Source organism: Saccostrea cucullata, unplaced genomic scaffold, assembly GCF_032062105.1.
Source record: "Saccostrea cucullata isolate Sc308-1 unplaced genomic scaffold, CSIRO_AGI_Scuc_v1 ctg1550, whole genome shotgun sequence".
Taxonomy (NCBI): domain Eukaryota; kingdom Metazoa; phylum Mollusca; class Bivalvia; order Ostreida; family Ostreidae; genus Saccostrea; species Saccostrea cuccullata.
The window spans coordinates 34282-48648 of NW_026939190.1; the positions used below are offsets into that span (position 1 = coordinate 34282).

At 32.5% G+C, this 14367-nt stretch overlaps 1 protein-coding gene across 1 annotated transcript; it reads right to left on the reverse strand.

Annotated features, from left to right (window-relative positions):
* Window positions 1-760: 760 nt before the first annotated feature.
* Window positions 761-9484, reverse strand: LOC134252488 (caspase-10-like). Its single transcript, XM_062734976.1, has 6 exons — window positions 9431-9484; window positions 9029-9100; window positions 6130-6384; window positions 3278-3327; window positions 3022-3158; window positions 761-986 (listed from the first exon to the last, which is right to left on the reverse strand). Exons 1-6 carry the CDS (start codon window positions 9471-9473, stop codon window positions 851-853), a joined length of 693 nt encoding a protein of 230 aa, XP_062590960.1. The 5' UTR covers window positions 9474-9484; the 3' UTR covers window positions 761-850.
* Window positions 9485-14367: the final 4883 nt, after the last annotated feature.

Genomic DNA, 14367 nt, shown 5'->3' on the forward strand with positions numbered 1-14367 from the left:
GCACAAAATAGTTTTAAAGAATCAAATATCTATAACACTTTTCAATTGATAAAAATGTAAGCAGTTAGCCTATACAAAGAGGTGTATATTGTCTGATAAAAATAATACATTACAGATCGTTTCCCATTATATCGGTAATAAACAAATTTGAAAGGTAAGATTTGAGACACATTGAAAAAAAGTCTTACAACCTTTTTGCACAAGAGTTTTGTAATTCTTCGTTTAGTATCATACAGAAAGAAGGTTAATAAACTTTAAAAACAAATAATATATAAAAAAAATATCATACAAATAGATAAAAAAAGAAAGCGAAGTAAAAAAAATGGGAAAAGAAAACAAACACACATAAAAAAACCTTAATTGTCATAAAACATTATACATCAATAAATTGAAGTGAAAAGCTGCAAAAATTCAAAAGAAAGAAAACAAAATAGTTTTAAAGAATCAAATATCTATAACACTCTTCAGTTGATAAAAATATAAGCAGCTAGCCTATACAAAGAGGTGTATATTGTCTGATAAAAATAATACATTACGGATCATTATCCATTATATCGGTAATAAACAAATTTGAAAGGTAAGATTTGAGACGCATTGAAAAATGTCTTACAACCTTTTTGCACAAGAGTTTTGTTATTCTTTGTTTAGTGTCACACATAAAGAAGGTTAATAAACATTAAAAACAAATAATATATAAAAAAAAAATATCATACAAAGAGATGAAAAAAGAAAACGAAGTAAAAAAAGGGGAAAAGAAAACAAACACACATCAAAAAATTAGTTCACTGTGGTTATCGGTAAGTCAAATCGACATTCTTTTTTCGCCGTTTGCTGTTCATAACTTCTGTTGTCAATACTTGGAAAAAGTCAACATCTTTGTCAGAGTGCTGAAAACCATTGGTAATTGGGCTTCGGTTGTACAGCCATCAAACACAATACTTTGCACGCGTTTGCAGACGGCTGCAAGAACCACATGGATGTCTTCTCTGATAATATAAATGTATGGATTATTCTAATTTCCATCTTATTCATTACTCATTCATCATTAATACATGAACATTTTTTTTCATCTAATATCAGAATCATTCTAAAAAAGAAATTATGTACGTAATATACTGTAGCCTAACTGAAAGTTTAAGGGAGGCTGCTTATTACATATGTAGGACTCCAAAGTGCAATGGTGACGCCGAAGTCTGTTGGTATTGCTAAACCCCTATGGTCTGTACCAAACCCCGATGACTCGCCGTCTTTACGGACGCCAAAGTCCGATGTTCACGCCAAAGTCCGAATGCTCGTTTCCTAGCATTTTGCTAAAGTGCAATGGTCTGATACTCCAAAGAGAAATGGTGTGGAGGAACGTTTAATGTTGATGACGTCACAATATTTATGACGTCTGACGTCATGCCTTTGTCCTCCATTCAAAATCCTGTGAATAAGATTTTGTTTCGTGTAAACAATTTTACTGATTTTGCTTATTGTTTTCACCAAGCAGAGACATTAATGAGGGTAAGTTTTCTCACTCCACTCGACTAATAAGTGTAGTCTCTGAACACTTCTGGATTGATAATGTGTTTGATCAAACCCACCCTAGAGATTTAGAGGTTAGCCTAGTCCTGGAAAGATTTGGAATAGTTCAGATCTATCTCAAGATATTTAGGTTATAGTTACTGAGTATTGTGCATTTTTCGACTGTATAAGGTTAATCTCGTACTTATATCCAAAATTCGAGGATTAATATTCGCATGTAATATTTATTTCTATTTTTTTTAAAAATCTAGCATTGCAATGGCGCGACATTGCATTTTTGCGCAGTAGTACTATGACGTCATCAACGTATAATTGCTTTCTTTACCTTCAGACTTTGGCGTGAAAAACCATAGAGGTTGGTGCAAACCAACAGACTTGGGCGTGAGCATCACACTTTGGAGTACATTTATATCATATATCATAATAAAATATACCTTAATATTTTCTATCATGTACGTATCTGAACTGAAAACCAGAATGATTCATGTGAAAAAAAAAATTAAATATAAGTTTTACTTAGGAAAAACCTCGCTAAGTTTATTTTATGTCACGGTTTTAGACATAGTTTAGTAGTTCTTTGTCAGATGAAACGATTGTGCCATACATACATATGATACTACTTAACTCAAAACTTAAGCAGGCTTTATTTTACGACCACCTGGTGTTAGAGTAGAAAACGAATAATATGCTGTCATAGGCACCTTTTTGTTTTAAGGAAGCGAATATTAATTGGCATCAAACGCCTCTCCTGGCTGGTGTATTGACTTTGGAAGACATGATCATGTTATTTAACATATTTTTTTTCTAGTATAGTAGCACGAAAGTATAATGAGTCTAGGAAATTAGGGATAGGGAGGCAACAAACAGTAGTCAATATCAAAGTCAATAAAAAAAATTAAAATAGAAGCAAAACAAACGTGGACCTCAAAAAGATCTGATTTGGATCGGGTGCCTGAGTAAGCATCCCTTGCCGACTTGTCCCTCCCACCGCGTGCTCCTTGACATGATCGGGAAATAACGGAAAAAGCGTCGTCAATTCAGTGTATCAATAATGGTCTAACAATAAGTATGGAAAACTTCAGTCAGCATTTGACTCAATAATAAAACTGTATTTACTAACAAGGTCATTGTCTCGACCATAAAACTTACGAAATGATGACTTTAAACGAGACTGCTGACATTCTTGTTTTATCAACTTTTTGTCAAACGTTTACCACGTATGAAAAATTGTTCATACATAGAGCAAGCTCTTGCATGTCTAATCAGCTGAGATATATAAACTTCGTGATGCAGGTTACGAAGGTATATTGCTACATATCCTACTTCTTTTCTTAATAGACTGACCTCCGTTGATGCTTAAACATTAAACATTCAAATGAATTTCTTATTCAATTAATAAGCTTTTTTTTTTTTTTTTTGCTTTGAAGCATTATAAGGTAAACAAAGACAATATTTTCATTAATTGTTACTCATTATTGAAACAGCAATACATACGTAGTATGAGCTGGAAGGTACTTGGTTAGCTCATTTATATAATAGCTTCCTTTTTTGTAGATACCAACTGAAACTGTTCCCTGGTAGGCTGCGAAACCGAGTAAAACATCCGCATGTTTTGCTATTCTGGAGAAATCCTGGGAATAAATTTAAATTAATCATATTTTGCTTTCTCTTTTCCAAATGAAGTCACCAAAAGCCTAAGAATTTTTTGATTTGTTTGATTTTATATTGATATTTAATCATTTTTTCTCACCTGTGTTACATCAAACTTGATTTTCCTCCCAGATGTGTCTTCCTGGAAAGCTTCATAAAATAATGAAAAAAATATATAATCATCGTTTATTTTTATCTAAAAAACAAACAAACAAAGAAACAATAAGAAAGGAATCAAGAATATAGGAATTATTGTGAAAAACTAAAGAAAGAAATATGGTTCAAGTCTAATTCTTCTATACAAAAAATCATTTTTTGGCATCGATCTAAGACATCTCTTTAATAAGTATTGGGCGCATGATGACATAAACTTGTTGCTCTACATGATTTTATGCATTACTAAAAGCAATTCTTATTTTTGTCAATGATTGAAATAATTTATTCAAACAATTTAAACATATTTTTGATTAACGCAAAGTGTAAGCACTAAGTAGGTGCTTTATGCACTTTTCATTTCATATAAGAGATTTGATTGCAGCATTAATAAAAATTGAATATTACTCCTAAATAATGGGATACACAGAGGTCGCAGGAAGATCAGAAAATATATAAAATCTTTAATTTTAATACCCTTTTTCGTCGATTTTAGAGCAGTTTTAATTAAAAAAATAATATAGAGAATTTGCCTATTTACTTCATAGATGCATTTTATGCATTAAAGTCTCAGATGGGCAAGTTTTTTTCCTTATGATTTCCGAGTTGAAAAGATTCTCCAATTTGAAGAAATTGAATCTGTACCCTCGTGTGTCCTTTGTGTAAATTCTGAATTAATATTATGGCCAATTTTAAAATCAGCATCATTTTAAAGTCTGAAAAACAAACTGTTACAATTTTAATTATTTGCGCTAGTTTTTACATCATATAAGGGGCTAGATTCGTCAACTACTATTCCGAGTCCTTTATTGGCCTGTTTAAAGAACACATTTCTAGATTTTTTTAACCAAATGATATAGGAACTACATAGTGCATAAATATTTTAAAAGAAACCCTATTTAAAGGAGTTTATCTATAAAATCAATTTCGGAGAATTGTACGCTTAGTAAACTGTTAAATAGAATTTACCCTTGCAGAAGAGCATATAAATTTTGAAACTCATTTTTACTTACATACCATTTGTTACGCACGCACTCCAACAATTGTTAGAAAATCATTGTTACTATCATTGATAAGGCTTAATATGAAGAAATCAATAGAATATAGACGCGCAAAAAAGGGCACTTTTTTAAAACAGAATTAATTTTTATAAATCCGTTTTATTATTGCATAACTTAATAGTTATTGAAATAACATATGTTATACAGTACTCTGTACTGAATTATGTTTGGTCTCATCAATAGACAGTTGGATGATCCATGCCTCGTATGTGTACTGAATGTAGGTCATAAACAAAGTTCAATATTGCAGGGGCATACCTTAGTTGAAATTTAAAATTTAAGTAACCATTTGTTTCTTCATACTTTGTACTGTCTAGAAAATCCTGGTGCTTAAAATAGAGTTCTTAATAAGTCACACTCTCGATTTAAAGAACGCAACAACAAGTAAAGGAAAACATCGTTTATTTATATTTAAAAGAAAATGCTAACGTAAGTGAATGCCCTTGCCAAAAGGTGATTTAATAAGCTACCTTGATGTTAAACATGCCATACCTGTACACATAAACACAGTAAAATTATTTACATACATTCCCTCGCTAATCATTGAATTATCGCACAAAACAAAGGTTTTACATTGGTATTGATTGCCTATCTAAAATCTGTAGATAATATTCTGTTTAATAATAAAATGCATTTTTCACTGTGAAAAATATACTTGATCTGTCTTTCACAAAACATTAAATACATCATCATACCAAAGTAGCGTCATGTCAACAAGTTTCCTGCGATCAGTGATTTGTTTATACAGTACACTGTTAAATATCTGGGATTTTACTAGATTCTATTTTTCAATGCATTAATAAGTGTTGATGTTCCTTATTAAGCTAATTCAGTTTAAAACTGCAACGCATTTGATTTCCCATTATTATGGGGAATAATTTTATTTTTGTGATGTTACAGTAAACATATTCCGTATAAATTAGGCCCCGTACCCTTTTTCAAGCCCTAGAAATGCTGTGTTCTTTTAAGAGAAATTTGATTTTATTTTTATATTGCTCTTGGATATATTATTATAATTCTACGCATTACTAAAAAAGTAATGAATATTAAATTGTCGAATTTTTTTTTACGTTAATTATCACGAGGTTCAAAAACAGCAATAAATGATGATGCGATAGGTCGTTATAGGTCGTTAATCATTAAACAGTGATCAAAAAGTGATCATTATGAATTATGATTGATTTCTGACTTTTAATGAAATGCTTTTCCGATACATCACAGCTATGCATTTATCCTACTTCAAATCTACCTTGCAGCATTGAAACCAATACGTCAACACTGATCTTGAAACGTTATTAATGACTTAAAGAGAAAACCTATTATTGACAAATGTACAACCCGGTATTTATTTTATCTATACAATAAGAACATACAGCAAGCTATATCTCGTGATCTCAAGAGAAATATTTCTTAAATTCTATATTAAAAGACTGATGTGAGGTCGAAACAATAAATTGACGCATGCAAAAGCAAAATATATATATATAAATGTCGTTTTGGTGGTTTGAATAGCAATATATTTCTCTCGTGTGTTAAATACCGAACATACATGTTTGACGTCATAGCTGTTCATCATCATTTGCAGATTTGATGTGAAAATGGCGAGAATTTATGTTAACGAAGGAAAGAAATATTATTTGAAAGCATTTAACACAAATATCATGTAATATAAGTCGTATATTACTTGTCTGAAGGTAGTCTCCCTGGCATGCGTCGATGAAAAAAAGCTTTGGTTTACCCATCAGCTTACGGCTAATTTCAGTATCCTCTGATGCCAGGGTATCAACCATTCGTTTGATCCAAAGAGCAGCTTTATCTTGTCCAAGTACGACTGACTGCTGTCCATGTGATGAGACGCAACAAGCTAACAGTTTGCCTACATCGTTGGTTGACTTAACATCCTCTTTGAGAGAATTTACCATTTCTCTTGCACTGTGATTTGCATGCCATATGACATTAAAGTCAAGAAGTTCGAACATTTTCCACAGCATAACTAACATGAAAGAAAAATTATAAAAAAAAAAATAGATGTAAAGTGAATTTTATAAACATTGTGCTGGAAATAAGAAAAAAAAATATATTTTTTTTTTATTTCCCTACACATGAAAGACTTTTAAATTATATCATATGCATAGTAGTGAATCAACAATCAACAAGTGTTAGGACTAAAAGAGACAGAGAGATTTAAAGTGAATGTAAAGTATTTTCAGTCTTGGAGGTTTTTTTTTTTAACTTTGTGATCGATCAGGCTATGGTATTAAAAACCAGAATTATTCTTTTTAAAAATCAGATTAAGGAAATTGTTTCCAATTGTTTATTAACATCCCTCTGCAGCAGTATCAATAAGGACATTTTAGTCTATTAACTATTTATTGTTTTGGGTTTAGAATCATATTTATGCTATGAAGATAACTTTATTGTTTTACAACAAAATTCAATATACCGTTTTGTTGGAAAACATGTCTTATCATTGTCCCCCGCTTTTGCAAAATCAAGGGGACATTAAATTTCATTCTTCTGGCTGTCAGTCAGTCAGTCTGTCTGTCTGTCCCTCCCTCATAAAAACTTTAACCTTGCCCATAACTTTTGATTGAGTGGAGCTATGACTATTATATCTCACATGTGTATTACTTGTGACAAGACTTTTCCTTGGGTACCACCAAATTTGACCTTTTGACCTTGAGCTTAGAGTTTGACACACTTATACACAATTTCTTTTTTATTTTGACAATAACTTTTGATCGGTAGATACAAGGGCTATTTCACATATGTATGTTTTGTGAACTACCTTTCATTTGATATCAACAACTTTGACCTTTTGACCTTGGAGATTCCCGTACTTATGAAAAAACTTATAACTTTAAAACGGTTAGGGCTAGGGCTTTCATACTTCAAATATGTAATCCTTGTGAGAAGTCTTTTTAAGGGATAACAAGAACTTTGACCTTCTGACCTTGGAGTTTCACCCACTTTTTAAAAACTTTAACCTTTCGAAGGGTTAGGGCTACAATGTGTAGGATTTTCATACTTCAGATATTAAATTCTTGCAAAAAGTCCTTTCTTTCGATATCAAGCACTTACACTCTTTGACCTTGGAGTTTGACATACTTTTTAAAAACGTTAACCTTGACCATTACTTTTTAATGGTAAGGGATAGGGCTTCCATATTTCACTGAAGTAATCCTTGTGAGAAATCTTTCATTGGATACCAAGAACTTTGACCTTTTACCTTGACCTTGGATTTTGACATACTTTTTAAAATTTGGGTACCGATATATATAATTTGCTTTTAAGAAAAGTTTAGTTTTCGCTTTTTTGCGACACGTGGTCCTCAATGTCTCGCATTCTGTTTCTTTTAACTTTTGATTGACAATTGATATATGTAGGTCTTTCATATTTAAAATGTGCATTGCCTATGGCAAGATATTTCCGAGCAAGCTATGATTTCTGACTCCTTGACCTTGACCTTCACGATTGATCTTATTTTTAAAAAATCAACTCTGGGGATAATTTCTAAATGACATATGCAAGGGCGTCCATAATTAACATCTCACCCAAAAAGACACTGAAAGCGGGGGACCACAAATATTTGAATTTGCTTGTTTATTATTTTAATGCCTCACAGGTAAGATATATGGGAACACTAATCGTATATCAGGACCAATAAATATAGTGCTAAGATAGGTGCAGCCGAAGGCTGTATATAATATAATTATACGATCGCCTGAGAGATCGACAAAATCAAAAATAAAAGAAGCCACAAATTGCGAAATTGACCACAAATTAATGACCCTTGATATGTATTTGGTTTTTCAGACGAGAATTAAAAGATTTCATAAAATCCTGTACTTGTTAAGGTATTAATACTCAATCTTGCGTTGCTTAGGAATGTGGTCACATGATCAATTTTTGACATTATCTTATAAGTATTCATGAGCTGCGCCACGTGTGTTTTGATGTAGGCCTAATGAAGAATTGCCTGATAGGACACAAAGTGCAATGCTTTTAAAATAGCGAAATTTTTGTGAGAAATACATGGATTTAACAAATGTTAGCCAATTACTAGTCATTGATTGATTGAATTGTGCATCATCATCGATTTGAAAGGAAAAAAAAAGATATTCTGAATATGGATATTAGGTAGTCAAAATATTGAGCTGTAGTAAAGTTGTTTTTAAAATAACTTGCCTAAACTTAGAATAAATTACATGAATTTCCCCAAATACAGAAAGACTTTTAGAGCGAATTTATTTAATTACCCTAATTTTAAAACCTATATTATCTAACCCTAAACACTCAGTTGAATGCCTTTTGTTGAAGCGAGTGAGGCGGTTTGTTTACATTCTACATAACAACGCCAAAGGGAAATAAATGCATATGTGCAGTTGCGCGATTCTTGGATCTGGCATATAGAAACTTCCAGATATATGAAATAAATAATATTGCAGCACATTTCGGACTTCGTCCCCTGTACCACTCATCGAACGGTCTCTGCCTGAGTTTGACCGATGTCAACCACTCGGGGTGAGACAAGGGCTGAGATTAAAAATTGCATGGTATTTTATATTTCTAATCATAAATAATGATCCAAGCTATCAAACACTACAACTTCTGAATACCTCAATTAAGATACTTACTTCCATCCTCCCATACAAATGGAAGGTCAGAAAGTGTGCCGTGAAAATCATTTGTCATGATGATGGCTAGACCTATGAAGGATTGATTTTTAATTAATTTATATAGATGTTTAAGAATCGATTTGGTTTAAAAAAATGTTACATTTATAAATAATTACATGTAAAAACTAATAAATATACCCTCAAATACTCGATTTAAAATTTTGGAAAAAAAATTAAGACTGTTGAAATACACGATAAAACATTGAATACTAAGTCTTATTTACTTTAACTTACCTTTGTCGCTAAAATGCCGTGAATCATGAATTTATAAAATGTCTTTTTCACTTTATACGCACTTTTATAGAATAAATGATCTTTAAAAAACTAAACTGTTCATCCTTAAAGCAATAAAAGAATTACCTCGCTTTTTGTCACCAGCAGGACTGACATCGTATCTGTCCATTCCTCCAGACGCGGATTCTGAAATGGTCAAGATATATTAAATAATTACATCGATTTCTTATCATTTAATGATACATTAAGATTGAAGTACAGAAGGATAACCTCTTTATATGTCATTTAACAGACGTTCATTGATATCTTTTCATCAACCTAGCCCAAAAGTACTTGTAATTATCTTATGTATAAGAAAAGGGGTATTCTTTTCTTTTTAATGCACAAAAACTGTAATAGAAATGTTTCATAACTGCTCCAATTTTTTTTAAGAAAGGTCGCATTTGCGACAAAATTTTTATTTTTTACAACAGGAAGGTGTACTTCATGCCAAATAAGGAGATTGGAAAGGTATATCTGTGTTCTATTCACACACTTTTTCTTAATATATGTATGATTTATTAAAGACTGATTACTGTACGTAACATAACCTTATAATTATCAACAAGATATCATAAGCATATTATTATGGATAATTGAAATTGGACTCAATCTGAAAGAAAGTGCAAATTTAAGACTTACTTTTGCTCTCTGATTCTGTATAAAATAGAAAAAATAACTTATTTAAATAATATGCAATATAACAGATAAGATAGATTTATCTGGCTACTTTTATATTGTTAAACCCCTACTAAACAGTCCCTACATAATTTCTTACTTTAAAAAGACAAGAAGTTCGACTGCTTTAATTTCCCCTGTCGGTCCAGGAACTGTTAAAATTCAGTGATGAAAAAAAAAAAAAAAACTCTTGCCTGCCGACGTCACATGATTCTAAACTGAGATACCTTTTCATTCGGTAAAGGAGTTTAAAGCTGAATACTTGTCATAAATAGGCACTGTCAGAGGGGTATATAAACCGTTCGATTTCGTTACATCCAATTACATACTCGAAACTCGTGGCCGACATGTAGTGCTCCTTTCGTGGTCCTTGGTTTTTTGCTTTTATTCCTTTTTTATGAGCATTTTCTTTTTATAAATAATGTATTGACCTGTATTTTTCACGATACTTTTGTCCTGTTTTAGAAAAAAAAAGTTTAATTTGATAATTTCATCGCGATCGAGTAGCACGGCTGTGTAAGTTGTACGTCTACACTCGTCAGTTCACTATAGAAAAATACATTGAACTGATAAGCGATCTGCTCCTTATATATGGGTTGTAGGGAGAGCGTTGAAGAACGGGAAATAAAGCCAACAATGCCTTTTTACGAGTAGTGTTCAGCTTTGACAAAACAGTTGTTGACAGGAGTCTCGGGAAAAGGTCGACCAGTTGGACCGGGATGCAAACTGTTGCCCGCATTCTACTGCCTTTGGGCAACGGTATACACTTATTTCATGGCTACGATGGAAACAGTCAGACTGTTGTCCCGAAGGTTATGGGGAAGAACTATTATCGAGGGACAACAGTTTGACTGTTTCCCGAGTTGACTTGCATTTATATTTCTTGTGTTATCATGCCTGCCCTAATAAATGTTGTTGTATATATAAATTGTTTGTTAAAAAAATTGATATGACTTAAAGGTTTAAATATAACACATAATTCAATATTAAATAGCTGTAAAGTATGGGAAATAAATTATGACGTCGTGATGGTTTAGTTCAGCCATGCAACAGTTCATTCTGTGACCGGGATAACAGTTTTGAGGGTTGCATGTGAAAAACAAAAATGAATCAGGAAACAGTTCAAAATGCCTGATTAGGTAATAACATATGCTGCTAAAGTGCTGATGGCTCTCCTATCGCAAAAAAAAAGATATTCTACACTATTGGGTGAAATCTTAGCATTTCCTTCAATTTTGTGCATATGATCAAAAAAAAAAAATCATTAATTCAGATTAAGCATACTATTCACTTTTCAAAGACTATAGAAGAACTTTGGATATAAAAAAAAATATGTTTGAAAACATGCAGCGTATTGTTGAACTTTTTATAACGTACGACAGAGGAAAGGTGATCGGGAAGTAAAAACACTGTTTGCTTTCATTAAACGACGATGTTGTAGAAATATTTTAGATGACCTTGTTCATTATCTTTATTTTTACATGCGCGGGTTTGTTAAGGCAACACACGGATCAGAATTCGTCGAATTAACACTTTTTTTATAACATGTAATACTGATAAATCGAAAATGTCATGGATAAAACTTTTGTTATCATTATGCATTCTTCAGACTTCAATGGGACTTAAACTACCGGAATCACTATCCACGACGTCACAACATGACGTCTATAATTAGAAAATATGCTGTAATGAAAATGTGAAAAGTTCAACACTACCCCGTGAAAAGTGCTGCCATAATCCTACTGTCCTTTCACAGAAATATTTATTCAACACTTTTGGACGAAACCTTCCCGAAAATTTTATATTTTGTTCATAAGATCGAAAAATGCATCAATCCTTTTTAACCATACGATTCTAGCAGCACTTTCCAAAAACAATAGAATAATAACTTTAGATAGAAACAAATATTAAGTTTCTAAGTGTACGGTGTAGTTTTGAACTTTTGCATACATTTTGTAAGGTCTGTTTTTATTGTACGAAGAAATTGTAGAATTATAACAGCATATCTTATTCATAAGCTTTGTCCCCACATGAATCACACATGATATTCATATTCTGAATTCTTTTAAGCTCCGATTTTTTTTTTTTTTTTTTTTTTTTTGTTTACATGAATTTTCGTTCCGTTTCACTTCCACTCTTCCAACTGATCAACAGTTATGACGTCACGGGTTTAGTATTTAACCCCTGTAATAAATACATGTACATAGACCTAGAAACAAGATTCCGTTTATATTATGCCTTTGTATATTTTGATTATTTTTTTTTGACATCAGATCAATCTTAGATATCGATTTTAAGAATTTGTTATCTCTAAAGTTCATGTCATATAGCTTACTTTGACGTCATATCATATAGGCAAGTAGAATATTTGGTTGTAACCTTAACATACCTGCGTGAATCACACATGGTTGTCAAGCTATGTAATTTAAAACATATTTCTTTTGTTTATTTACATGAAGTCTCGTTAAGCTTCACATTCACACTATAAATTAGAAATTCATACATGTATCATTAGATAAGACGTCATGGGTTTGGTTTTTAACACCCGTAACAAATACATAGCTATTTATACACGTACCACTCAGAACAGATATGATTGTTTCTATATTAAACTTTTGCATGTTTAAGTTCATCGCTATGATCTTAAATCAATCTTTAAAAATATAAATTTTAAGAAATAATTATCTCTTAAGTGTATGTCATACAGATTACTATGAAGTAATACTGTACAGACAAGTGGACTATTTGCAAGTAACCTTAGCTTACTGGCGTAGACGCTCTCTGCAATATTTATTTCTGATATCAAGTCATTTTAACGATACACGAGGGTTGTCCCAAAATTTCGTAGACAAGCAGCGTTTTTCAGTTAATTGACGTCACTGAGAAATGAAACTTTCAGAAATCAAAGAACACATAATTTTTAATAAAAACATATTAAAATATTAAATATTTTATGAGTTAAATTGATGTAGTGAAGATATCTTGTATCAAAAAATTGGGAGGCGGCGCAATGTCAAAAAAGACAAAATAGAATAATCATAATGAATTTATAATTCTCAAGTATATATGTTTCAAAATAAATTTTCGGGAAAAAATTACATAAGAATACTTGAAAAAAATTTCTTCTATTTACCCACAAAATTTCATGATTATGACGTAATTTTGGGAGGTTTTATGACGTTTTGTGCGACGGTTCGGCGTGTTCGATTTGACAAGAAATAGCGACGTCAACGTCAGGGGCGGCGCATCGGGAAGTTATAAAATTCTGCTTACAGCTGGGATTGACGCCTACGGAGACGCATAAAAAGCTTAAGTTAACAGAAACACACAGAAATGTATCTCGTGCGTTGGTGTTTAAATGGCACAAGAGATACTCAGACGAATAAGAGGATACTATGACAGAAAACAGAGGCCGACAGAAAGAAATTAGTGAAAAAGTTGTTGAAAATCTGAACGACATAATTCCTCAGGACAGACGGCGAACCGTTAGAGAAATAGAGGACATGCTTGGAATCAGTAAATCATCTGTTCATCGAATACTTTCGGAAAAGTTAGGGATGCAGAGGGTATGTGCACGCTGGGTACCACGGATCCTGAAATATGAAGAGAAACAAAAGAGAATTTCGTGTTCCCGGGAATTCCTACGGCGACACAGATCAGGTCTACAAAATTTTTTGGATAGAATAATAACAACAGATGAAACATGGCTTCATTACTATGATCCCGAGGGAAAGAGAGATTCTAGTGTATGGAAAACATCTGGAACACCACCACCAAAGAAGGCAAAGGTTTCCAAATCTGCCGGTAAACACATGTTCATCATGTTTATGGACAGACATGGCATGATTTTTACACATGCTGTCCCTACAGGTCAGACGGTAAATGCAGCTTACTATTCCAAGGTTGTGCGACGGGACCTTTTACATGCATTGAGGAAAAAGATGGCTGCTTTAGCCCAAAACAAGGAAAATATTATTTTCCATCAGGATAATGCGCCAAGCAACACAGCTGATCAAACAAAGTTGGAATTTGACTTGCTTGGGTCTGACAGAATCAGTCACCCACCATACAGCCCAGACTTGGCACCGATGGATTTTGCGCTTTTCCCTTACTTAAAGTCTGAGCTGAGAGGCCACCGATTCTTAGACCTGAATGAGCTGATGAAAGAAACCTTAAGGATCCTCGCTGGACTGGATCGGACATGGTTCAACAATATGTTTGAGAAGTGGATATACAAGCATAAGAAATGTATTGAACATAATGGTGAATATTTTGAGAAAGAATAAGAAATCGGCGGTGTGATGGTATAACTTCTAGCATAAGAGCTCCAGAAAACAATGTTTTTT

What these genes read in the sequence shown, in the direction of transcription:
- LOC134252488 (XM_062734976.1), bottom strand. Translation starts at nt 9,473, where the DNA reads ATGGACAGATACGATGTCAGTCCTGCTGGTGACAAAAAGCGAG. An exon ending in TCAAGTTTGATGTAACACAG is followed by an intron (nt 3,159 to 3,277) that starts GTGAGAAAAAAT and finishes ATTTATTCCCAG; the next exon opens with GATTTCTCCAGAATAGCAAA. An exon ending in TACCTTCCAGCTCATACTAC is followed by an intron (nt 987 to 3,021) that starts GTATGTATTGCT and finishes TTATATTATCAG; the next exon opens with AGAAGACATCCATGTGGTTC.